General features: G+C 39.6%; 1 protein-coding gene and 1 non-coding gene across 2 annotated transcripts in view; one reads left to right on the forward strand and one right to left on the reverse strand.

The window, feature by feature from the left end:
• Nucleotides 1–17,813: 17,813 nt before the first annotated feature.
• IHO1 (interactor of HORMAD1 1) overlaps nucleotides 17,814–27,571 on the forward strand; it is a 30,130-nt gene continuing 20,372 nt past the window's right edge. The window contains exons 1-3 of the mRNA XM_059387826.1: nucleotides 17,814–17,869; nucleotides 21,491–21,662; nucleotides 23,549–23,712. Of these exons, the coding sequence (XP_059243809.1) occupies nucleotides 17,814–17,869; nucleotides 21,491–21,662; nucleotides 23,549–23,712 (392 nt within the window). The remainder of the gene's footprint in view (nucleotides 17,870–21,490; nucleotides 21,663–23,548; nucleotides 23,713–27,571) is intronic.
• Nucleotides 24,113–24,219, reverse strand: LOC132012649 (U6 spliceosomal RNA). The gene has a single exon (XR_009402654.1). It is a non-coding gene; the product is annotated as a U6 spliceosomal RNA (small nuclear RNA).

The raw sequence follows: 27,571 nt of genomic DNA on the forward strand, positions 1-27,571 counted from the left end.
CTTTCCAGGAAGCAAGTAGAAAAAGCAAACTTTCCTTTTGTCTTTTTGAGGCTATGTCTGAGCAAAGAGAATCTCAACTTCTTGTTGCTTAGTGACAAAAGGAGGTTGTGACTGCACAATGCTGCTGAGATCATTGAGGCATTGCCCAGTCTGCTACCCCTTTGTGCTTCCTGCTCATTTTTACTTCTTTATGAGAGAAATTTGCCTCTCAGCATTAACAGCTTGGATAAAGCTCTTACATATAGAAACATATACTCTACAGTAGAGTGTGATGAACTCAGTCAATGAAATATCAAAGAACATTTTTTTTAAAAGATTATTTATTTATTTATTTATTTAGACAGACAGAGAGATCACAAGTAGGCAGAGAGGCAGGCGGGGGGGGGGGGGGGGGGGGGTTGGCGGGGGAGCGGGCTCCCTGCTGAGCAGAGAGCTCACGGGGCTGGATTCACCCAGGTGCCCCTTCAAAGAACATTTTAAAGGTGAATCCTGCATTGTAAAATTATGTAACCATATTGCCAGGAACATAAATTTCGAAAGCATTCCAGAGTCAGAAGAAATGTTAAAAGGGTTGATGCTTCTTAGGATAAAATTGCTGCTTCAGAATAAGGTTCTGTCAGATTTTCTTTTAGGAGTCTGTAGCACCTGAGAACAGTGGGCAGGTAGCTGTTACCAGGGCCCCAGTAAAGAAGGAAAGCATAACAGAGGAGCAAAAAAAGGTGCACGAAAATATTGTGCTTACCTTCCAAGCTGCCCTTGAGCAGATTACTGTCTTTCTCTTCCATTTGTAACACAGGAACATGAACAGTTCACCCTGTTCACTAACCAAAAGGAGCTGGTAATCATCCTCTAAAAATATGCCAATAAAAAGTTTAACAGCAGAAAACATCACCCTGCTGGGGTCACTGATTTAACCCTATCAGCCAGAAAACCCACCCTTACTGTAGTTACTCTTATGACCTACTCTCATATGTATTCACAGGTACAAAAATTTTCAATGCAGCATCTTCAGAAGGGAAAAACTGTAAGCAGGTGAGTGTTTCACCAATAGGGCAATAGGAAAGATACTTTAATCTACAAATATATTTATCTTTAAAAAGGTGAGTCAAAAAGTCAAATTGTAGAGGGATGCCTGGGTGGCTCAGTTGGTTAAGACACTGCCTTCAGCTCAGGTCATGATCCTGGAGTTCCGGGATCAAGTCCCACATCAGGCTCCCAGCTCCACAGGGAGTCTGCTTCTCCCTCTGACCTTTTCCCCTCTCATGCCCTCTCTCTTTCTCTAATAAATAAAATCTTTTTTAAAAAAGTCAAATTGTAGAAAAATGCACCAAGTATACCACTTATACAATGATACAATCATGCAAAACAATGTTATATATTATTTGCAGATGCAAACATTTGAACTAAAAGTATAAAACATACTTAGAACTGATCAGCATAAAATTCAGGATAGAAGTTACCTGGGGAATAGTATCAGAGAAGGTAGAGTGGAGCTTCAATTCTATCTGTAATGTTTTTATTTTTCAAAGCTTTAAGTATAACTAACACAATAAACCACACATATTAAGTGTACAGTCTGACACATTTTGACCTATGTATACATGCATGAAACATAGCCACAATCAAGGTAGTAAACGTACCCATCACCCCCAAGTTTCCTTCTGCCCGTTGGTAATCCTTCTCTATGGCACTCATTGGTCTCAAGCAACTGCTGGTTGACTGTTGTCATAGATTACTTTGCATTTTCTAGAAGTTTATATAAATGGAATCATTTGATATGTATTCTTTGTATCTGACTTCTTTCATGTAGCATAATTATCTTGTGTTTTATCCATGTCATGGTACCTATCAATCACTCATTCCTTTTTTTTTTTAAAAGATTTTTTTTCTTTATTTGACACACAGAGAAAGATCACAAGTAGGCAGAGAGGAAGGCAGAGAGAAAGGGGGGAAGCAGGCTCCCTGCTGAGCAGAAAGCCCAATGCGGAACTCGATCCCAGGACCCTGAGATCATGACCTGAGCCGAAGGCAGAGGCTTACTTAACCCACTGAGCCACACAGGCACCCTCATTCATTCCTTTTTATGGCCTAGTAGTTTTCCATTGTATGGATACACAAAGCTCTACATATACATATATATATATATATATATATATATATATATATATATATTAATAGAATTTTAAGAGCAATTTTAGGTTCACAACAAACTTGAGTAAAGGTGCAGAGATTTCTTGTATACCTTCTGCCCCACGTGTGTATAACCTCTCCTGCTACTAATCTCCCCCACCAGAATAGCACATTTGTTATAATTACTGAACCTAAAGTGACACACCTTTATCCCCCAAAGTTGATAGTTTACCTTAGAGTTCACTCTTGCAATTGTATATTCTATGAGTTTAGACAAATGTATACTTCAATCACATGTATGCACCATTATGCTATCATACAGAATAGCTTCACTGCCTTAAAAATCCTCTGTGCTCCAGCTATATATTCCTTCCTCCCCCCAATCCATGGCAACCACTGATCTTTTTTACTATTTCCATAATTTTACCTTTTCCACAATGTCATATTGGAATCCTACAGCATATAGCCTTTTCAGATTGGCTCCTTTCGCTTAGTAAAATATATTGAAGTTTCCTCTATGTCTTTTGCTAGCTTGATAGCTCATTTCTTTTAGGGCTTCATGTTCCATTGTCTGGATTACCACAGTTTATTTATTCATTCACTTACTGAAAATGACTTATTGGTTTAAGATTTACAATTATGAAATAAAGCCACTATAAATATCCACATGCAGGTTTTTGTGCAGACATAAGTTTTCAAGTCCTTTGGGTAAATACCAAAGAGCATGACTGCTGGAAGAGTATGTTCAGTTTCGTAAGAAACTGCCAAACCATCCTCCAAGGTGGCTGTACCATTTAGCATTCCCATTCCTCACCTACATATGTGTTATCAGTGTTCTGGATTTTGGCCATTCGGATAGGTATGTAGTGACAGCTCATTGTTGTTTTAATTTTCATTTCCCTGATAACATATAATGTTGAGCATCTTTTCATATGCTTATTTTCTGTCTGTAGATCTTTTTTGGTGCAATGTATTAAAAAAACCCTGCGTTGGCCTACTTATTTATTTATTTAGATGTGGAAGAGGGGCAGAGGGTGAGAGAATCTTAAACAGGCTCCGTGCCTATTGCAGATCTTGACATGGGGCTTGTTACAACCCTGAGAACATGACCCAACCCAAAATCAAGAGCAGGTCACTTAGCCCACTGAACCACGGAGGTGCTCCTGGCCCATTTTAAAATCAGGTGATATTCTTAAAAAATAAAATCAGGCGATATTCTTATCATTGAGCTTTAAAGGGTTCTTTATAATTTTGTTTCTTTATCAGATGTCTTGAATCCAAACACTAATCAGGTTTTTGTCCCCACTAAACCACTCATCAAGTTCACCCAATAATTAATTCTCATTCTTCATTTTCCTTAACCTATCAGCAGCATTTGACATTGATGAAGCAGGCAGTTAGACAGGACCTGGAGGCAAAAGCTGTGATAAATAGGTGACCCATTAGAAGCCTGAGGGCACAACATCCTAGCTTCATGGCTTTTAGCATCCTGCTCTTACTGCTTCCAAAATCCAGGGAATGAAGAGACCACTGGCCACAGATGCAGAACATGTGCTCTCCTTTTCAACCTCTGCTCCAGGGTGACCGCCTATGTTCATTATATTTACATTTTGATTTTTGACCCTCAGTGAGGCAAGATGGTCATGACAGTTCCAGCAAGAACCTGTAGGGCTCAGGGGTGCCTGGGTGGCTCAGTCGTTAAGCGTCTGCCTTTGGGTCAGGTCATGATCCCAGGGCCCTGGGATTGAGCCTGGCATCGGGCTCCCTGCTCGGTGGGAGCCTGCTTCTCCCTCTCTCATTCCCTCCACTTGTATTCCCTTTCTTGCTGTGTCTCTATCAAATAAATAAGTAAAATCTTAAAAAAAAAAAAAAAATAGAACCTATAAGGCTCAAAACTCCCTCTTCTAACCAGTTGGAGAAGTCCCTTAGATTGTTTGGAAACAAACTCAGTCAGAGATCTCCCTAGCTGTGATCCATAATTTGCAAATATAAAAAGACACCCCTAACCCCAGAACAGCTCCCATCTCTGAGCCTGCCTACTCTCCCAACCTTTTTTTTTTTTTTAAAGATTTTATTTATTTATTTGACAGAGAGAGATCTCAAGTAGGCAGAGAGGCAGGCAGAGAGGGAGGAGGAAGCAGGCTCCCCACTGAGCAGAGCGCCCAACGCGGAGCTCTATCCCAGGACCCTGGGATCATGACCTGAGCTGAAGGCAGAGGCTTTAACCCACTGAGCCACCCAGGCGCCCTGTACTCTCCCATCTTAAACTTAATTGCTTTGTGCTTTCTATTTTCTTTCCAGCAGCCTTTATTCGAGCGGGGATCCTCATATAAGTCTTTCATGGGGAATCCAAGAACTGAGACCTCCACACCTCCAATCTCCCACTGGTAACAACATAGCTCCCCTTTGAAGGATGGTCCAGGCGGCTTCCACAGCACCTCTCTCTCTTGGGTATCCCTCTTCTGTCCCTGACCACACCTGCTTGGAGTCTTTTGCTGCTTTTTCCTTATGTAGGCCTCTAAAGTTGTGTGTCCTGGGGCTCAATACAATCTGTTTTCCATCCATACTCTTTCATTATCTGTTTCATGGCTTTAAAAACCATCTATAACCATCAGAGACAGAGTTACACAGATCCCTCCTCCCTATACCTTCTGCCCTGCCCACCGTGCCCTCAGATTGTCTCAGTATCTAGCAGGCCGGGTTCCCTGCACTATTTCTCCCCACCAGGCTGCCAGTTCTGTGTCCCCTTTTGACCACGGCCCCTCTCCTCCCAGCGGCTTTCCCTACCCAGGTCTTGTTAGGATCCCTTGGGCCCCAGCAGGTGCCCTAGCCCCTGGGCACCCAGTCCACTCCACATACAGCAGGGTGGGTGAGGTACCTCCTGAGCGGGTCTGCACTGGTGAGGGGATGCCGGCTGGGGTGCGGGTGGCAGCAGGGGTGTGACTGAGGAGGTGCGCGGGTACATCTTGTGAGGCACACGTGGGCCGTGCAGCAGTATGCGGTGAGAGGTAGGCCACCGGGCCAAGCCAAGGAACCTGCGGGTAAAACTGTTAGGACCGTTAAAACCGTTAGAACCTTTAAAACTGTTAGAACCGTTAATCTTGAGCAGCGGAGGAGGCGGGCCCAGAGGCGGGGCCTAACCCTCATTGGTGAGATCAGGCCCTGGGGGCGGGATCACGCATGCTCAGGCGACATCGGCGGGACTGGCCTCGAGGCGAGATCAGAGACGCCCCAGGTGGGGTGCTTGCGGGCGCGCGACGGCCCACAGAGGTTGAGGCGGGAGGGGTTTGGTTAGAGACAGCAGGGAGGGGAGGGTGGGGTGAAGGTGGGGGGTGGTTGGGGAACCTTATGGGGCTTTACTATAGGTTCGGGATTTCCGGGGGCCTCGAGGAGTTTCTTGGGACGCTGGCTTGTCCACTTGATCCTTGTGCTGGAGTTCCTAGCCTGTCATTCTCTCCCTGTGACGAAAGACCGCTCTGGGTGTTCAGGGAGACTTACTTTCTGTGTTTGTCCTTGGAGAGCTGTGTTTGTCAGATTTGCAGGGTTCCACAGCCTCTCATCCCGAGTCCGGGATTAGGAGACTCAAAGAAGAGAATTGGCTCAGAAAGTCGGGGTGAACAGGAATCCAGGGAAACCGACTAGGGTTTGCCTTTATTGTTATGCAGTATCCCTTGGCGGTCTCTGGAAAGGACCCTGAAATGATTTAGTCTAGGAGTCCAGAACATGTTTCCTGGTTGAAAAGAGATGAAGATGAGAGAATGGCTGTGTGAGGTTGAAGCGGGTCTTCTGAAGGCCCAGAGTCTGAGGGACAGAACTGGTTTTTTTCTGCGACCTAGTGGAGGAGCCAGAGGAGCCAGAGCCAGAGGCACGTAGAGTACCTCACACTGTGGCTTTAGGATTTTGTGTTGAACACAGGGTGAGGGGTGCTCTCCGAGATCCGTAGGATATTCTCTTAAGTCCGGTTTTTCCTCTCCTGCCTACCACCTTGGCAGGGCTCCCTGTGGAGACAGTCGAATTCCTTGCATGCACTTAAGCCTTTCCTCTGCACCCCCCTTTAAAAAATTTACTTATTTTGGTGATGTTGGGGGGAGGGCAGAGGGAGAAAATCCCCAAATTCCCCATTGAGCGCGGAGGCCAGGGACTCTATGCCAGGATCCATGAGATCACCCCCCCCCCCCAACCAAAACCCAGGCCCCCACCCTCAACCGACTGAGCCACCCATGTGCCCCCCCCCCCAACCTTTTCTCTGCTTTTATGCTTCTTCTAATTGGACTGGGGGATTAGAGGAGGAAGAACCCTGCCCCTTGAAAGTTTGTAATATGTGCATCTCAGTTTTCATTTAACTAGTGTCCTACCTAAGCATGACTACCTCTTCCTTACTAGCATCTATAAGGACAGGTTTAGGCAGAGGGGATTTCTGCCCTCTGGGAATTTAAAAGTCTATATCAGTAGTAGGTGATGAGTAAGTGCACAGAGAACAGATAAACTTGAGGCTGAGCAAATCAAGCCCCATGTGGTCCTTAGTCATAGTCAGGGGAGCAACCATGGAATTTTTCCACCTTTATGAAAACTCTTAAGAGCAAGTTAGGTTTGGAACCCCCAATGTAGATATTCTAAACCCCAAGGCATATACTGCATAAATTATTCTCCTCTCTCAGCATAAACAGAAATTGAAGATGATAGAGGATGTATCTTCTAGATGTAGTAATAATGGTCTTGAATAATGGTCTTGTAGTGATGTGTATGAAATTATCCAGATTCTAAATCTAGACTCTAGAAGGAGGAATTTTCACAAGTGTGGAGAGGAAAAAAATTAACATAAGAGTAAACATAAGAGTTTATATTTACTTAAATTCTTCCCCTTTATTAAAATATGTAATAAGTCTGTGGTGATCTAGGGATTTGAATGAAATGTAATAATCGAAAACAAATCATATGTATTTTTCAGTTTGTGGATACTTGTAAAGTTTTGCTCTCTTGTCCTAATTTAGCTCTCATTTTTTAAAAGATTTATTTGAGAGAGAGAAAGAATAAGCAGAGGAGAGTAGCAGAGGGAGAAGGAGAAGCAGATGCTGAGCAGGGGGCCATAAGCAGGGCTGGATCCCAGGACCCAGATATCGTGACTTGAGCCAAAGGCAGAGGCTTAACTGACTGAGCTATCCAGGCACCCCTAGTTCTCATTTTTTAAAAACTCGTTTAACAGTAAATATTTTCTATTTGTGCCTAGATTTTGAGGGTATAGTAGGGAACAGAACACACAAAAATTCCTATCCTCAAAGGGCTTGACATTATAGTAGGCTTGGTTGTGCATGCTGCAGTAGACAAAACCAGATAAATTAATAAGATATATCATTATTAGAATAATGGTGTGCTGTGGAGAAAAAGCAAGAGAGAAACAGTAAATATTGAGGTGTACAATTTTGAATAGATAATTTAAGGGAACACCTGGAGGTGGTGAAGGTGGTTTCGCCTATTATGCTGTTTGTTATCTGAGGGAAGAGTGAACCAAGTAGAGGAAACAATATGGGAAAGGGACTTGAAACTGGTTGTGTGCCCAGCAAGGGAGAACAATATAGTGAGGAGCTGAGGAGCCCCATCAGAGGTGTGGAATGGGGTGTAGATAAGGAAGAAGCAAGGCTAAGGGGAGATGGGAGACACTGAAGATAATCTTGAGAACTCCAGCTTGTATTTGAATAGGGTAGAAGCAAAGGGATAATATGATCTGACTTATTGCTTAAACTCTGCTTCATAAAGAAGAGTCTATAAAGTGGGGACAAAGGTAAAATCAGGGAGATCAGTTTGGAGGCCATTCCAGTAATCAAGCTGGTGATAATAGAGTAGTGTTGTCACATTTAGCAAATAAAAATATAGGACATCCAGTTAAAGTTAAATTTCAGGTAAACTACACACACACACACACACACACACACACACACACATTTATTTAGTACAAGTGTGTTCCATGCAATATTTGGAAAATTCAAATTTAACTGGATATCCTATATTTTATCTGGTAAACCTATAGTGGAAGGAATGAGAAGTGGACCGATTCTGGATGTTTTGAAGGAATTAACCATAGTATTTCCTGACAGATTGAATGTGAGAAGAGAGTCAAGAGGACTCTTAGATTTTTGGCCCATGCAACCAGAAAGATATAGTTGCCATTAACTGGAATAGGAAGACTAAGATGGAAAATGTTTGGGGGAAAGAAGATGATCTTGGTTTTGGACATGTTGAGTTTAAGGTATATATTAGTCACCGAGGTAGAGTTGTTAGGTCAGCAATTGAATATGGGAGTGTAAATTTCAGAAGAGGGGTCTGGGTTGGAGGTAACATCTTTGGGAATTTTTAGCTAATACAATGTATTTTTATCCATTTACTTATTAATTTTTTAGTGTGGAAAATTTCAAGCATATAGAAGTAGAAATCATTGGATGAATGAACTCCAGTGTACCTACCCATCACCTAGTTTTACCAAATAACCTAGAGCAGTCTGTAACCTTCGCCAGGTCCCCCAATCTATCTACATTGTTTTAAAGCAAAGCACAAACATTAGATTATTTTATTTTTTTTAAAGATTTTATTTATTTGACAGAGAGAGATCACAAGTAGGCAGAGAGGCAGGCAGAGAGAGAGAGAGGAGGAAGCAGGCTCCCTGCTGAGCAGAGAGCCCGACGTGGGACTCGATTCCAGGACCCTGAGATCATGACCTGAGCCGAAGGCAGCGGCTTAACCCACTGAGCCACCCAGGCGCCCCATTAGATTATTTTAAATATTTATTTATTTTAGAGAGAGAGAGAGAGAGCGCATGAGCAGGAGGGACAGAGGGAGAGGAAGAGAGAATCTCAAGCTGACTCCACGCTGAGCACAGAGCCTGACTGGAGTCTTGGTCTCACGACCCATGAGATCATGACCTGAGCTGAAACCAAGAGTCAGACGCTTAACCAGCTGAGCCACACAGGCGCCCCTTGCCTTTTATGCTTTAAAAGAATATAGTCATTTAAACTATAGAATTAACCACTCTGGATTTTGCTGATTATATTCCTCTGGTTCCATTTAACCCCTATATTTTCTGTAAACTGGTCCTTAGATCTAGAAGCTTAACAAGATTGTCTCAATATTTTTAGCAAGTATGCTTGCTTCTTTGGTAATGCTTGGCATTGGCAATGCAGCCTTGTTGAACTGCAACAAGGGGTTCTTACTAGGGCTGGTATCTTTCTTCATGATGAAAAGATCAGTTGAGAGGTTTAGGTGTTTTAAGCCTCATCTATTCATTATAAAGTTCCTCATCAGCCTTTTTTTTTTTTATTTAAAGATTTTATTTATTTGACAGAAACATCAGAGGTAGGCAGAGAGGCAGGCAGAGAGAGAGGGGGAAGCAGGCTCCCTGCTGAGCAGAGAGCCCGATGCAGGGCTTGATCCCAAGACCCTGAGATCATGACCTGAGCTGAAAGCAGAGGCTTAACCCACTGAGCCACCCAGGCGCCCCCTCATCAGCCTTTTACCTCATGGTTTTTTAGCAGCCATTGATGATCATTGCCTAGATTCATTATTTTCATTGGACTTCCAAAATGATGATAATCTAATGCTAGCATTCATTCCATGTTTATTAGCTGGAATACCTCTATAAAGAAGAACTTTCTTACCATCTATATGTTGGTTATTTTGAGGTACATCTATTCTAGAAAGGTAAGATAAAAGATTGATTCTTTTGCCTATCCTACCAGTTTTCAAAATAACTTGGTTGCCTAGCCTCCAAAGTGACTGATGAGTGTTTTTTAAAAAATGTAATTATATATTTAACAGAGGAAGACCCTTTAAGTTAGCTCTTCAGATGTCTTTTGTCCTGGTAGTCTGATAACTTCCTTATTCTCTGGGACAACAAGATGTCCAAGACTCATCTTGCACATTTCCTGCCCCAGACCTGGTTCCTTTCAGTGGTGAATGGTATTTCAATACCAAAAGCTGGGTGTGAATTATTGGCGCATATGTCTTAGGCAGGGAGCCTGAGGAGTGCTCAACCAGGACCCAAAGATCATGACCTGAGCTGAAGGTAGACACTTAACCATCTGAGCCAATGTTCGTTTAAAAATTTTATGTAGTCAGGGTGCTGGGTGGCTCAGTCTGTTAAGCCCCTGGCTCTTGATTTCAGCTCAGGTCATGATCTTTCAGACCAGGGATCAAGCCCCATGTCCAGCTCTGCACTCAGTGTGGAGTTGCTTCAGATCCTCTCTCCCTCTCCCTCCCACTCAATCACTCTCTCAAATAAATCTTTTTAAAAAACTTGGGCGCCTGGGTGGCTCAGTGGGTTAAGCCACTGCCTTTGGCTCAGGTCATGATCTCAGGGTCCTGGGATCGAGGCCCGCATCGGGCTCTCTGCTCGTTGGGGAGCCTGCTTCCCTCTCTCTCTCTCTGCCTGCCTGTCTACTTGTGATCTCTGTCAAATAAATAAATAAATAAAATCTTAAAAAAAAAAAAGATTTAAAAAAAACTTTATGTAGTCAGGTTTATAGGTATTTTATTACTTTTGGATTTTGAATCAAAGTTTTCCCCACAAACAGGTTGATGAGGAATTTATCAGCCTCCCCACCCCTTCCCAGCCTCAGTGCTTTTATGATTTTATTTTTTATGATCTCTGATCCATCTGGATATTTTGTTGTGTATGGTGAAAGGACTAGATTCAGTCTTAATCTTTTTTCATATAACTATTCCGTTAACACTACTTAAAAAAAAAAGGATTTTATTTAATTATGTGAGAGAGTGCTAGGGGAGAAGAAGAAGGAGAGGGACAAGCTGACTTCATGCTGAATGCAGAGCCCTACTCAGGGCTCAATCTCAGATCCCCGAGATTATGACCTGAGCCAAAAACATCAGTCAGACAATTAACTGACTGAGCCACCCAGGCACTCCTCAACTCTACTTTAAAAAAAAAAAAGATTTTATTTATTTATTTTAGAGAGAGAAAGAGAAAGAAAAAGAGCACAAGCAGAGGGAACACGGGCAGAGGGAGAGGGAGAAACAGACTCCCTGTTGAGCAGGGAGCCAGATATGGGGCTCCATCTGAGACCCTGAGATCATGACCTGAGCTGAAGGCAAATGCTTAACCAACTGTGCCACCCAGGCACCCCTCAACTCTACTTAAAAAAAAAAAAAAAAAGATTTTATTTATTTGACAGAGAGATCACAAGTAGGAAGAGAGGCAGCTGGGGTTGGTGGGGGAAGCAGGCTCCCCGCTGAGCAGAGAGCTCAATGCAGGGCTCAATCCCAGGACCCTGAGACCAGGACCTGAGCCGAAGGCAGAGGCTTAACCCACTGAGCCATCTAGGAGCCCTTCAACTCTACTTTTTTTAAATGTCTTTCCTCAATATATTTGAGATGCTATTTTTATCATATGGTCGTATACATTTCCACTTTCAATTAGATCTATTGTTATAATCTATTCTGGCTTGGCTATCTAATCATATGCTACTATAATGCTGTAAAATTGTAGAAGCTTTATAATATGTTTTTAATACCTGGTAGGGCTGGCTTCTTTCTTCTCTTTCTTCTCTTTCTATTTTAGAATTTTCCTGGCTGGTTTTGCTTGTTTTCATATCTAAATGAGCATTATAATCAGTTTTCTCCCTGTAGAAAAAAAATGATGGTATTTTTATTGGGACATTTCAAAGTTATAAATTAACCTAGATAGATTTAACATCTTTGTGATGTTGATTCTATCAATGAACAGGACATATCTTTCCCATTATATAGGAATGGTTTATAACTTTCTTCACATAGGTTTTGGGCATTTCTTGTTAGGTTTTGGGGTGGGTTTTTTTTCACCTTCAGGTGATATAATTGACTAATAAAACTGTAATATATTTAAAGTGTACATCATGATGATTTGACATTGTGAAAGGATCTCACCCATCTAATTAATTACTACATTCATCACCTCGTAGATCACTTTTTTTTTTAAATATATGTATGTCTGTATTTATTTGGTGAAACCATTTAAGTTCTACTCTCTCAGCAAATTCCAGTTATACAATACAGCATTATCAACTATACTCACCACATTATTCATTAGGTTCTCAGACCTTATTCATCTTACAGCTAAAAATTTGTACCCTTTTATGAGTGTCTCTTGCTTTCCCCCACCCTCTAGCCTTTGGCAACCACTTTTCTACTCTCTGTTTCTGTAAGTTTGACTTTTTTTCCTTTTTCTTTTTAAGATTCTGCATGTATGTAAAACCATGCAGTATTTGTCTTCTCTTTCTGGCTTATTTCACTTAGCATAAGGCCCTTGGGTTCCATCCATGGAACCGTGGAATTTATTGTCACAAGTAGCAGAATTTCTTTATTTCTCATGGCTGAATAATATTCCTCTGTGTGTGTGTGTGTGTGTGTGTGTACCTGTACCATACTTTATCCATTCATCCATTGAGAGACCCTTAGTTTGTTTCTGTATGTTGACTATGTGAATAATGCTACAGTGAACATGGAGTGCAGATGTCTCTCTGATATCCTGTTTTCATTTCCTTTGGATATATACCCAGAAGTAGGTTTGCTGGATTATATATGGTCATTCTGTTTTTAATTTCTTGAGGAAACGCCATACTATTTTTTATAGTGGCTGCACCAATTTATATTGCCACCAACAATGCAGTTTCCCTCTTCTCCACATTTTCACCAATATTTATCTCTTGTTATTTTGATGATGGCCATCCTGACAAATGTGAGATGATATCTCAGTGTGGTTTTGATTTTCATTTCCCTGATGAATAGTGATGTTGAACACCTTTTCTGTACCTTAGGCCATTTGTGTATCTTCTTTGGAAAAATGTCTATTCAGTTCCTCTGACCATTTATTGGTTTGTTTGTTTGTTTGTTTTTTTCCTATGAGTTGTGGAAGTCATTTATATATTTCGGGTATTAACCCTTTATCAGATATATGGTTTACAAATATTTTTTCCCATTCCACAGGTTGCCTCTTCATTTTATTGATGGTTTCCTTTGCTGTGTAGAAGCTTTTCAGTTTGATGTGGTCTCACTTGTTTATTTTTGGTTTTGTTGCTTTTGCTTTTTGTGTCAAGTCCAAAAAATCATTGCCAAGACTGATGTCAAGAAGCTTACCCCCTATGTTTTTCCTATAGGAATTTAACTGTTTCAGGTCTTAACCTTAAATTTTTAATTGATTTTGAGTTGATTTTGTATGTGATGTAAGACAAGGGTCCAGTTTCATTCTTTGGTACATGGCTGTCCAGTTTTCCCAGCACTATTTATTAAAGAGAATTTCCTTTCCCTAATATATATTCTTGGCTCCTTTGTCATAAGTTAGTCAACCCTATTATACATGGGTTAATTTCTGGCTCTCTTTTCTATTACATGGATATATGGATATATGTTGAGTTGTTTGTTTTATTATTGAGTTTTAAGAGTTCTTTGTATATTTGGGACAACTGGCTGACTCAGTCAGTGGAGCATGTGACTCCTAATCTCAGGGTCATGAGTTCAAACCCCATATTGGATATAGAGATTACTTAAAAAAATAAGTATATTTTTCTAAAAGGGTTCTTTGGATATTTTGGATATTTTGGATACCTTTTTCAGATGTCTTTTGCAAATATTTTCTCCCAGTATGTGGCTTCTCACTTTCTTGACCATGTTTTTCACAGAGCAGAAGTTTTTAATTTTAGGGAAGTCCAGCTTATTAATTATTTCATTCATGGATAAAGTCTTTAGTGTTGAATTTACAAAGTCATTGGCAAATACAGGGGTCATCTAGATTTTCTCCTATCTTATTTTCTAAGAGTTTTTTTTAATAGCTTTGAATTTTACATTTAGGTCTATGATTCATTTTGAGTTAATTTTTTGTGAAAGGTGTAAGGTCTGTCTAAGTTTTCTTTGCATGTGGATCTCCAGATGTTCCAGCACAATTTGTTTAAAAGAGTATGTTTTCATTGATTCTTCTCCTACCCACTCTGCTGCCAAAGATGAAAAAAAAAAGAGTATGTTTTCTTCATTTTATTGACTTTGCTCTCTTGTCAAAGATCAGTTGACTGTATTTGAGTGAATCTATTTCTGAGCACTCTATCCTATTTCATTGGTCTGTTAGTCTGTTCCTTTGCCAGTACCACACTATTTTGATTAGTTAGCTTTATAGTAAATCTTGAAGTTGGATAGTGTCAATTCTCTGACTTTGTTCTTCTCCTTTAATATTGTGTTGGCTATTCTGGATCTTTTGCCTCTCCATATAAATTTATTTATTTTTTATTTTTTTAAAAAGATTTTATTTATTCACCTGACAGAGATCACAAGTAGTCAGAGCAGCAGGCAGAGAAAGGGGGAAGCAGACACCCCACTGAGCAGAGAGCCCAATGCGGGGCTTGATCCCAGGAGCCTGAGGTCATGACCTGATTCGAAGGCAGAGGCTTAATCCACTGAGCCACCCAGGCACCCTCCATATAAACTTTAGAATCAGTTTGTCAATATCCACAAGATAACTTGTTCAAATTTTTATTGAGAGTGCATTGAATATATAGATCAAGTTGGAAAGAACTGATGTCTTGACAATATTGAGTCTTCTTGTCCATGAACATGAATATCTCTCCACTTATTTCATTCTTCTTTGATATTTTTCATCAGAATTTTGGGGTTTTCTTCATATAGATCTTATACATATTTTGTTAGATTTATACTTAGAATTTTAGGGTTGCTAATATAAATGATATTTTGTGCTTAATTTCAAATTCATTTGTTCACTGCCTGGTATTTAGGAAAGGGATTAACTTTTGTGTATTAATCTTTATCTTGCAACACTGGTATAATTACTTCTTTGTTCCAGGAGTTGTTTTGTTACTTCTTTTGAATTTCCTCCATAGAAAGTCATGTGGTCTTGAACAAAGATAGTTTTACTTTTTCTTTTCCAATCTATATACCTTTTATTTCCTTTTATTGTTTTAGTTCATTATTTAGAACTTCTAGTACAATGTTGTACTGAGAGAGGAGGGGGAATACTTGCCTTGTCCCTGATCTTAAGAGGGAAAACTTAGATTTTCATAATTAAGTATGATGTTAGCTTTGGAATTTTGTGTAGATGTTTTCTATCAAGTTGAGGAGGTTCCCCTCTATTTCCTATTTTGCTGAGAGTTTTTCTCATGAATGGGTGTTGGATTTTGTCAAATGCTTTTTAAAAAAATTCATTTTTTATTAGGCTCCACTCCTGGCATGGAGTCCAACATAGAACCTAAACTCAGGACCTTGAGATCAAGACCTGAGTTGAGATCAACCAACTGAGTGACCCAAGCACCCCAAATGTTTTTTTTAATACCCATTTATATGATCATATGATTTTTCTTCTCTGGTCTGTGACAGTTTACGTTATTTGATTTTCAAATGTTGAAATAGCTTTGCACGTCTAGAATAATTATCACTTGGTTATATATAATTCTTTTCATATATTGTTGCATTAAATTTGCTAATATTTTGTTGAGGATTTTGCACCCATGTTCATGAGAGGTCTTGGTCTGTGGTTTTCTTTTTTTACAGTATCTTTGTCTCATTTGGTATTAGGATGAGATTTTAGAGAAATGGCATACTTTCTTTCTTAAATATTTAGTAAAATTCACTTATGAACATGCCTGGACAATATTGCCAGTTTTTAAAATGAATTTTCTTCATTTTTCATCTCAATGAAATATTAATTTATTTGTATCATGGATATTAATATTACACTGAACTTCTTTGAAGGTATTCTACACAGTCTAAACTGTGTTCAGGAGTGCTGAGACAAAATAATTAACTCTGGTATGTAGTCCCAACCTTGCAGCAACTTTATTCTTCTCAGTTAAGTGAGCGTGAGAGACTTAGTGTGTTACATATGAGAGTCCTTTGAACTGAGAGTAGGTGAATGTTGAAGTCTCCAGGAGACCATAGATTTGTTTTAAAATAGTGAAGCCACAGTCTCTGAGGAGGTAATTAAGAAGCCCCTAAAAAGTACCAGTATCCATATCCAGGCACTGGATATATGTTCTTGAATCCCTATCTCTACTTTTAAAGATAGGTGTGTTGTCTTTATTTAACTGATGAGGAAACTGGGATTCAAAGAAGTTAACTAATTTGGGGTGCCTGTGTGGATCAGTTGGTAGAGCATGTGACTCTTGATCTCAGGTTTACAAATTTGAGTCCCACATAAAATCTTAAAAAAGAAAAAACCCAAAAAACAGGTCAACTAATTTGCCCAAGTTCACAGTATAAATGCAGGTGTCAGGATCTGAACCTTGATCTTGTTCTTCTAAAGTCATATCCTTTCAAGTCATTACCAAGCTGCTCATAAAGGCAGAAACACAAAGTTTCTTGGTTCTAGAACGTATTTAAGATAGAACCAGTGTTGAGAAATGAGAGGACAGAATGCATGGCCTTTGGTAATGGGTTGACATAGTATAGAACATATTTGCCTCCAAATCTGGATAGAACTTGAACTAATTATTTAGTCCATGTGCGTCCTTACAAACTTTTAAGTGAGGATAGCAACACCTGCCTCACAAAATCATTGACCTTGTATCCTGCAACATATCTAGCACTGTGCCCAACACATAGGAGGGTTATGTAAATGATAATAACTTTCACCCCTTGATCCCTGTGATCTATGCTTAATATTCTTGCAAAACAAGTGGTTATAAACACTCCATCTATTTTTTCTAAAAAATTAGAAAACTTCAACATAACAGATTTATCTAAACAAGGTTAAATTTTATGAAAAATGTACTAAAATGTCCATATTTATTCAGAACTTGTGTTTCAGTTTATCTTGATCTCTGTTGGGAAAGTATTTGATGTTGGTCACATATGCCTACCATTTGTGTGGGATTCATTTTCTGATGCTCTCAGTGGTATTATATAATCTGATAATTATGAATGTATGTGACAACAGGGAAACAAAAATTAGAAATTGGGCTTGTTTCATAAAATCCAGGCTCTATGATCATAATAATGAATGTATAATGAATAATGAATGTGTTGGGTTGGCAATGAGCACAGTAGGCAATAAGAGGTATGCTCATAAGAGGTGTGGGAAAACACTTTGCCCAAAGCACTCACTCTTCATCAAGCTTCTTTACTGCCCAAATTCCGCAGTACTCTTGGCATTCCCATATCCTCTGATCTGGGGAGAACTAGTCTTTTTGGGAGAGGTTATAGATTGAGTCATTCATTGTATCAGGCAATGAAAAATAAAGTCGATTGGTCTTTTCCTAAAAGCAGAGTATTAATAGAATAGGATGGCAAGAGAAAAGGACAAGAGAACAAGATGGAATGCAAATTTACTGTTTCACAGATGACTAGGCTCTCCCTGGTGTTAAGAAGGAGGGAGTTTGTATGCAATTTAATAACAGAAAATACCTATTTTATTTTTTTAAAGATTTTATTTTTAAATAATCTGTACACTCAACACAGGGCTCAAACTCATAACCCCCAAGATCAAGAGTTACACGCTCCACTGACTGAGCCAGCCAGGTGCCCTGAAAATACCTGTTTCTGACACACATAATGGGAGTTTTCACCAAATGGATGGGAATATAGTTGCTGAAATGTCCTTATCTACATATAGTTGTTACCAGTAAAGTAATCTTTGGGGGAAAGTTATACTATCTTAAACTTGTAAATTAATATTCCTCTCTTTTTAATAGGGTTAACCATAAGAAATGAATTTTAATGTCTGGAATATCAAAGAGATGCTCAGTATTCCCTCAGGCTCTGGGTAAGTTTTCGGGTTATATACTCTGATACTGAGGATCTTAGAGTTGTATTGTTTTCATAGAAAACCCTTCCCTACCTATTAATTAGTAACTGAGTTACTTCTATAGCTTCTTCCCCTTCTCCTTCCTTCCTTTCACTGCACTCCCATCCTTGTCTTTTTCCTTTTGCTAATTTTCTGATTATAAAAACAATGTAAATTCAACTATGTGTGTTAATTGAGCAGCGGCTCTGTGTCCAGCACTGGGCCTAGAGACTATGGGGCCTGTGAGAATTAGACATGGCCCAACATCTAGAAACTCACTTTGGTTGGAGCAATTACATTGAAACAGCAGGGAGCAAAATCAAGACAATGTTGAGGTACGTATTACATTGTGTGGTACCATATGTAGGTCCTGTGGAGTTAAGAGCCAGCTGTTGACAAGGCTCACTGAGATATTGCCCCTTCCACTACTCCACTGAAGTATTTACATTTGTGTCTGCCAGCCATGCAGTGGGCCTGCCATTGCTAACTTGGTGAATGTGCCCCAGAAGTAGTATATATTTATTAAGGGATTTCTAATTGCTTTTGGTATGTTTTATTATTGGATAGTTTATTTTCTTCCTAACACCTTCCTGAAGACAGTTATTAATTCAATAAAAACCTAGAGCACTGTGCTCTTTACTTCTTAAAAAGAAAAAAAAATGCTTACAGTTGATACAGAGTAAGGAAAATCTTTGTTAAATTCTAGATCATAGCTTTAAGATATAAATCCTACATATTTCTATAAGTTCACAGTTTTTTTTTTCCAGTCCAGCTAATTATTCTCCTTGACCTAACAGGGGAGTCACAGAGAGCTATTTAAGCTATTTTGAGCAATGATTATGCAACCCATATTATAATATATGTGTGCAGCCCATTACCTTAGCTAATCTTAGAAAATGGTTCCATCAGTGAAGTAATTGCTCTTTCCTGTGCTGAACTATTAGAGTTTCTTTTTGTCTTGCATCAATATATGATGGTTCCTTTGGCTTAGGATATGTAGTTATATGCTATCAAATTATTTTAGATTTGGCTTATTTATTTCTTGGGGGGTGGAGAGAGAGCAAGGACAGGAGGAGGGGCAGAGGGAGAGCGAGAGAGAGAATCAATCTTAAGTGGGCTCTCTGCCCAGAGCAGAGCCCCAACTCAGGGCTCAGTCTTACCACTCTGAGATTATGACCTGAGCCAAAGTCAAGAGTTAGATGCTTAACCAAGTGAGCACCCAGGCGCCCCTAGCTTTAGCTTTTTTTTTTTTTTTTTAAGATTCTATTTATTTATTTGACAGACATAGATCACAAGTAGGCAGAGAGGCAGGCAGAGAGAGGAGGAAGCAGGCTCCATGCTGAGCAGAGAGCCCGATGCCGGGCGCCAACCCAGGACCCTGGGATCATGACCTGAGCAAAGGCAGAGGCCCCAACCCACTGAGCCACCCAGGCGCCCCTAGCTTTAGCTTTTTAAACAAGGAATGATTTGTGTTTGTATGTTGTAATGAAAAGGGTGTTTTTTTCAAGTCATACAACAGCATTAAGTAACAAATTCTTACTGAGATCTCTTTGAAATAAAAACTTGAAGACTGTATTTTACTTGTCTGCCTGCTTTTATGCTGTCTCTGATATAGACTCAGTACACTGTGTTCAAGTGTGATTGTATCATTATCAGTATCACTCTCCCTTTAACAAAGATGTGTAGATATCCATGGGAAGCAAGTTGGAAGTCCACAGCTGGAAGTACAAGAATAAGACACTAAAGGTGTGAAAGGGAACACCACCTTGTTTCAAAAACAATGCTTAATGGATCCTTCTGTGCACAAATCTGAGTTGATCGTATTCTTCAGTCTGGATGGGGCCTAAATTAGTCTGCTGGGTTGCCAAAACAAAGTACCCTAAATTGGATGGCTTCAACAATAGAAATTTTATTTTCTCAGTTTTGGAGATTGGAAGTCCTAGAATCATATGCCAGCTGGATCATTTCTGGTGAGGGCTCCCTTCCTGGCTTGCTGACAACTGTCTTCTCTCTGTGTCCTCACGTGGAGGAGAAAAAAAGAAGGAGGGCAAACTCTCTAGTGTTTTTACTTGTAAGAACCTTAATCCCGTCAAGAAGACTCCCCCCTCAGGACCTTGTTTAACCCTAATTACCTTCTAAAGACCCCATTTCCAAACACTGTCATGTTAGGGATTAGGACTTCAACATAGGAATTTTTTTTTTTTAAAGATTTTATTTATTTGACAGAGAGAGATCACAAGTAGACAGAGAGGCAGGCAGAGAGAGAGAGAGAGAGAGAGAAGCAGGCTCCCCACCGAGCAAAGAGCACGATGCGGGACTTGATCCCAGGACCCCGAGACCATGAGCCGAGCCGAAGGCAGCAGCTTAACCCACTGAGCCACCCAGGCGCCCAACATAGGAATTTTTGGAGAACACAAACATTCAGTCTGTAACTAAGGTGTCTTGTTTTTTATATTATGACTCCTACTCTCCCTATAATCCTGCTCCCTTCCTTCCCTGTAGGCACATTCTAGGAGAGTAATGGGAGTTCCAATTCACCTTCTACACACACACTTATATACTTGTTTGGTGTGGTATGATGTAGATTTAAAGGTTATATATTGCATGGAGCACTGGGTGTCATGCATAAACAATGAATCTTGGAACACTGAAAAAACAAATAAATAAAATGATCTGTTTTAATATAGCTAAAAAGTACTAAAAATAGTACTAATAGCTAACGATTTATTGTATATTGACTAGTCTTATATTTGTTTACTGAAATGTTCAGATTTCTTGTTCATTAAAAAACACTGGGTTCTTTGTATTCTAAAAAATGGTTAGGGGTGACTGGGTGGCTCAATGGGTTAAAGCCTCTGCCTTAATAAAATCTTTAAGAATAAAAAGTTATATAAATGATACAGAGTTCATTCAATTTTTACTTTTTCTGCACTCTAAATTTTTTGAGATTTATTCATGTGGTTATATGTAAATCTACTTTACTGCTTCTGACTAGTGCATCAGTTATATGCATATACCATATTTTTATCTATTCCCTTAGTGATTAACAGATTCAACTTTCTTTTTTAGAGATAGTAAGTGAGAGAATGGGGGGTGGGAAGAAGGGGCAGAAGGAGAGAATCCCAAGCAGGCTCTATGGCCAGCACAGAGCCCTATATAGGGCTCGATTCCATGACCCTGAGATCATGACCTGAGCTGATATCAAGAGTTTGATGCCCACCTGACTGAGCCACCCAAGCGCCCCCCAGATTCAACGTTTTAAAAGATAATGTTCTTTTAATCCCTAAAGATTTCAGGAACTTTGATCCCCCAAAAGGTGTTATAGCCCACAGTGCTGTTGTATAAGGAATCATGGTGTCAGTCCTTAATGTCTGAATTTCCATCTGATTGTTCTCAAATTGCTATAATGAAAATGCCTGGCTTTCAGAATTTGTTTATGATTCTTTATAGGTAATAATGAGAGTGTTCAGGGGGCAAGGAGGTCAGAACAAACTAGTACTCTCCCCAGAATATTCTGAAATGAATAGCTGTGAATTATTATTTCATTTGTTCAGAATGTTTGTCCACTTGATATACTTCTCTTTTCTTGCTTAATTTCAGGACCACTAAGTCATCTAGCTGGAATAATAATCAGGCTGATTACTCCAGTCTCAGTGACTCCCAGTTCCTCTTTGGATCCCAGTTCTGTCCAGAAAGTTCAGAGACTCTGTCAGCACCCTTGGATGGTGTCCACGTGAGACATCCAAAACAATCACAACAGAATTCTCTGGATGTGAGTCTCATTTCCAGAATTTCTCTGCACAAATTTCATAGTCATCATGGAGATAAGCTATAAAGAAGACTTATTATGTTGGATTATATTTTAGAATTATACATTTCTAAGGTTACTCTCCTAAATGAATTTATACTTCATCGGTAACTCAGTAGTCTGATAGACTTGGTAGTCTAAAATCGAAAAATACATATATTGTAGAATATTGCCAGTACCTTGACCCTCAGGGAGAGAGAAATATTGCATGACATTTTCTAAGACATACTATTATTTATGAAAATTTCATAAGAGATAAGAGCTTTAGAAAAATTGGAATAAAGTAACATAAATTTTAAGTGGACATTTTTTCTAAGAAACTTTAGGTGCTTTGTGGATTTTAGTCTACTATGCTACATTATCTCCTTGAAGAGGGACATGAGGATTCTGAGGACTTAGTTAATGGAAAAGGGCCAGAATCAAGAACAAAGTCTCCTGAGTCCTCAATTTTTTGAGACCAACGTGTCTTCTTTCATGGGTCAGAATAATTTTTTTTTAAGATTTTATTCATTTGACAAAGAGATCACAAGTAGGCAGGGAGGCAGGCAGAGAAAGAGGGGGAAGCAGACTCCCTGCTGAGCAGAGAGCCCGATGTGGGGCTCAATCCCAGGACCCTGAGATCATGACCTGAGCCGAAGGCAGAGGCTTAACCCACTGAGCCACCCAGGCGCCCTGGGTCAGAAATATTTTTATATATTTATTTATTTTTGTCTAAAACTAGATTTAACTTTATATATAGACTTAACTGAATCAAATAGAGACTCCATGGATAAGATGAGGTCAGTGCTTTAAGATAATAGGGTATTCTCTCAGATAAGTATTTCAGTAAAAAAATTGGTACCCAGTGATATGAAGGAGGAAATGTACTCCCTGAATGTTTCAGAGTAATTTTTGCCCAAGAATGCAGAAAATGACTCATCACATGCCAGCATGCCTACTGTCCAGTCCATGTCAAACTTACCAACAAGTCTAGTTCAACTAGTAATTGACTTAAACTTATTATATAAACTTTAACATATCATCTCAGAGATAGCGTAAAGAATTCTGATATTGCCTTCAAATTTGTACAGCTGATTTTAAGCCATTTTAGCTGATACTTTATTTTTATTTTATTTTTTTTTTAAGTTGGCTCCATACCCAACATGGGGCTTGAACTCGTGACCTTGAGATTAAGAATCATGTGCTCTACTAGCTTAAGTCAGCCAGGCATCCTGTATACTTTTTTTAAAAAAAGATTTTATTTATTTGGCAGACAGAGATCACAAGTAGGCAGAGAGGAAGGCAGAAAGAGAGGGAGAAGCAGGCTCCCTTCTGAGCAGAGAGCCCGATGCAGGGCTCGATCCCAGGACCCTGAGATCATGACCTGAGCCAAAGGTAGAGCTCAGTGGCTTAACCCACTGAGCCACCCAGGTGCCCCTAATTTTTTAAGATTTTATTTGTTTATTTGAGAGAGAGCGAGCACAAGCAGAGGGAATGGCAGGCAGAGGGAGAGAGGAGAAGCGGACTCTCCCTGAGCAGGGAGCCAGAAATGATATGGGACTCAATCCCAGGGCCCTGAGATCATGACCTAAGCCAAAGGCAGACGCTTAACTGACTGAGCTACCCAGGCACCCGCAGCTGATATTTTTGGTATTTCTGGGCTGGTAAGGCAGAAACCTTATTAATAAAAAGAGTTGCTTTATTTTAATGTAATTTTCTAATATATATTAAATAAAAAGGAAATACTACATGCCATTTTGTTTTTTAGTATTGTGGTTTACACTTAAATGTGACTACATTGTGTAGAAAATAATGAATGCTATAAATATTTTCACATGTGAAATGCTGTGATTTTTTTTTTCATTTAACAGAGTGAACCTAGTATTTTCACAAAGTACCAGACAAAACCCCCGCTGTTTGGAGCAGATGCAAATGATAGAGGCTTATTTCCTCCACCTTTGTCAGTTGGAAAAGCAAAGGGCCTGTTGGAACAGTTTGAAGAGAAAAAGAAAAGGGCAAAAGACAAATGTGACAGGTATGCAAACCTTTCAAGTGGATGAGACATCTCTTTTGAGGGAAACAGAAAATAGAATATTAATAGTCAAATAATTCTATTTCATCATGATAACACTCTTGTCTTTATTTTAATGTAGCTCATCTAATAATTACTCTTTATAGCTCATCTAATAATTACTCTTTATTTATTTACTTGTCAGTGAGACTTGTGGCAGACTTGAATTTGGCTGCCATAGTTCTGGCCCTCTGAAAAAGTAAGCTAAAGGACTTCTTAGAGAAATACAATAGTCAAGAAATGTTATGTTTATTTTGCCAAAATTCTGCCTTTTAATTGTTCTCTTTTCAGATCACCAGAGTTAGGAAATTAGATAACAGTTGTTTTAGTGTTAAGAATATAGTACACGAATTCTTTTTCTTTTTAAAATATGTAATGCTTCACAAATTTGCGTGTCATCCTTGTGCAGGGACTATGCTAATCTTCTCCGTATGGTTCCAATTTTAGTATATGTGCTGCCGAAGTGAGCACAGCACATCAAATCTTTAAAAAGCTGATTCAAGCTATTCAGGTTGATTTTCTCACTTTGAAGTGTTGGGTTTTTGTTTTTGTTTTTTTTTTTTTTTTAGATTTTATTTTTAAGTAATCTCTACACCCAGCGTGGGGCTTAAACCCATGACCCCGAGATTAAGAGTCGTATGTCACATGCTCCACTGACTGAGCCAGGCAGGTGCCCCAAAATGTTGGTGTGTTGTTTTTTTTAAAGTATTTTATTGTTAGAGAGAGAGAGATACAGAGCGCAAGCACAGGCAGACAGAGTGGCAGGCTAGAGGCAGAGGGAGAAGCAGGCTCCCTGCCGAGCAAGGAACCTGATGCGGGACTCGATCCCACGATGCCGGGATCATGACCTGAGCCAAAGGCAGCCGCCCAACCAACTGAGCCCACCTAGGCGTCCCAATGTTGGTGTTTTTTAAGATATACCCTAAATTTTATGCACAGTCTTATTTGTTAGTTTTATTTATTTTTTTTAAAGGGATTTTTTTTTTAAGATTTTATTTATTTATTTGACAGAGAGAGATCACAAGTAGGCAGAGAGGCAGGCAGAGAGAGAGAGGAGGAAGCAGGCTCCCTCTCTGCTGAGCAGAGAGCCCGGTACGGGACTCGATCCCAGCACCCCGAGATCATGACCTGAGCGGAAGGCAGCGGCTTAGCGCACTGAGCCACCCAGGCGCCCCTTATTTGTTAGTTTTATATTCATTTATTTACCTTAGCAAATACATGAGATAAATTAGGGCTCCTAAACTAATTCATAAATAAATAAGTTGAAGTCACTGAGGAAATTAAGTTGTTCATTTCTTGGTAGTAAATTATCAGGGAACATCTTTAGGTATCATGGAAATCAAAACACTGAAGCAGAGATATACTTTATTATTTCTGTGACAGTGAAGATGTATCACTTAGTGTTACCAATAGTACTTTCATGTTGAAAAGCCAGAATTTCTTTAGGGATTCTTAGACTAAGTATCCTTTCTCTTGAATACCTGTCTTCCTTTAGGGAGAAAAGCGAAATGCTCTATTTGAAGTGTTTGATTCTGTTGGTAAATAAACATGTCTTGGACACTGAGAGACTTCTTTCCCCTAGGAATCCAGGCTCTAGGACCCTACCAGTTTCTCAGAGGCCCCTCATGGCTATTAGGGGGCTATAGATTACTTACCTTCTTACTCCGTCAGTTAGATCAATGTTAAATTTTTTTGTTCTCTGGACATGGGATAATATTTTGTTTGATCAAGATTTCTGCAGCAGGTCAGGCTGGCTGACTCTCTTGGTAGAGCATGCAACCCTTCATCTCAGGGTTGTGAGTTTGAGCCCCACGCTGGGTATAGTGATTACTTAAAAAAAAAAAAAAAAAGAAAAGAAAGAAAGAAGAGAAAAGATTTATGCAGCTAAAATTTTTTTTTGAAATGTCAAATTTCAACATTTTCTTCTTTCCTTCCTTTCTCTCTCTTCCTATATCACTTTTTTTTGTAGTGAAATGAGTTTCTGTTAACAATTATTTACAAGATAGCAAAAATATGTAGCACTTAAATATTAAAATGAGGACTCTGAAGAATCTCTTTCCATTAAAAAACTCAAGCCTAAGGGCTCCTGGGTGGCTCAGTGGATTGAGCTGCTGCCTTCAGCTCGGGTCATGATCTCAGGGTCCTGAGATCGGGCCCCACATCGGGCTCTCTGCTCAGCGGGGAGCCTGCTTCCTCCTCTCTCTCTGCCTGACTCTCTGCCTACTTGTGATTTCCCTTTCTCTGTCAAATAAATAAATAAAATCTTTAAAAAAAAAAAACCCTCAAGCTTAAGATATTGACTTATATGATGGGCACAAAAAATCATAATTTTAATATATTCTGGCAAAAAAAAACCGTAATATTTTTTAAAAGATTTTATTTATTTATTTGGCAGACAGAGATCACAAGTAGGCACAGAAGCAGGCAGAGAGAGAGGAAGGGAAGCAGGCTCCCTGCTGAGCAGAGAACCCGATACAGGGCTAGATCCCAGGACCCTGGGATCATGAACTGAGCTGAAGGCAGAGGCTTTAACTCACTAAGCCACCCAGGAGCCCCATTTAATAAATAAAAATCTTAAAAAAAAAAAAAGTAAACATAATTTACTATATGCCTCTGTAATTCCACTACTAAGCATTTACCCTAGGTAAATGAAAACTTATATCTACACAAAAAGCCTGTACAAAATTGTTTATAGCAACTTTGTTCGTAATCACCAAAAACTGGACACAACATGTATGTCCTTAAATAAATGAATTAACAAACCATGGTATGCCCATACAACAGAACACTACTCAGCAGTAAAAAATAATGAGCTACCCAACTACATGGGTGAATCTCAAAGACACTGTGCTGAATGAAAAAAAGAAGTCCAAAAGTTATATGCTATATGACTCCATTTACATGACATTCTGAGAAAGACAAAACTATAGAGATAGTGAATAGATCAGTGATTACGGGGTTAAGGATGTAGGCTGGATTTCACCACAAAGGGGAAGCATGAAGGTTTTCTTTGAATACTGCCCTCCTTATTGTGGTAATGGTTACATGAATCCTGAATTTGTGTCAAAACTCAGAATTGTGGGGGCATCTGGGTGGCTCAGTGGGTGGCTCAGTGGGTTAAAGCCTCTGCCTTCAGCTATGGTCATGATCACAGGGTCCTGGGATTGAGCCCTGTATCGGGCTCTCTGCTTAGGAGGGAGCCTGCTTCCTCCTCTCTCTCTCTCTCTGCCTGCCTCTCAGCCCACTTGTGATCTCTGTCCATCAAATGAATAATTAAATTTTTTTTTTTTAATCTTAAAAAAAAGGGCGCCTGCGCTGCCTTCAGCTCAGGTCATGATCTCAGGGTCCTGGGATCGAGTCCTGCGTTGGTCTCTCTGCTCAGCGGGGAGCCTGCTTCCCTCTCTCTCTCTCTGCCTGCCTCTCAGCCTACTTGTGATCTCTCTCTGTCAAATAAATAAATAAAATCTAAAAAAAAAATCTTTAAAAAAAGTAATTAAAAGATATTATATGGGTTATGAGTGTCAACTACAATTTAAAAAGAGAGTAAAAGATATTGGGTGGCTCATTTATTAGCTAGGATTATATTCAACTGTTTATAACATATGTACACACTCTTAATAACAAAGATTTAAAAAGATAGATGTTTATAAATGCAAAAATCATCCTGAAGTATGTAGTCCAGGACTAGAATGGTAGCTTCATGGTTCTCAAGGATTTGGCTCCTTTCAGTACTCTGGTCTCGCATCTCTAAGGTGTGACCCCTGTCCTCGCAGTGCTTGGTGACTGCTGGAGTTCCAGCTGTTGTCAGAGTTCCAGACAAATG

Source organism: Mustela nigripes, chromosome 2 (genome assembly GCF_022355385.1).
Source record: "Mustela nigripes isolate SB6536 chromosome 2, MUSNIG.SB6536, whole genome shotgun sequence".
In the NCBI taxonomy this organism is placed as follows: Eukaryota; Metazoa; Chordata; class Mammalia; order Carnivora; family Mustelidae; genus Mustela; species Mustela nigripes.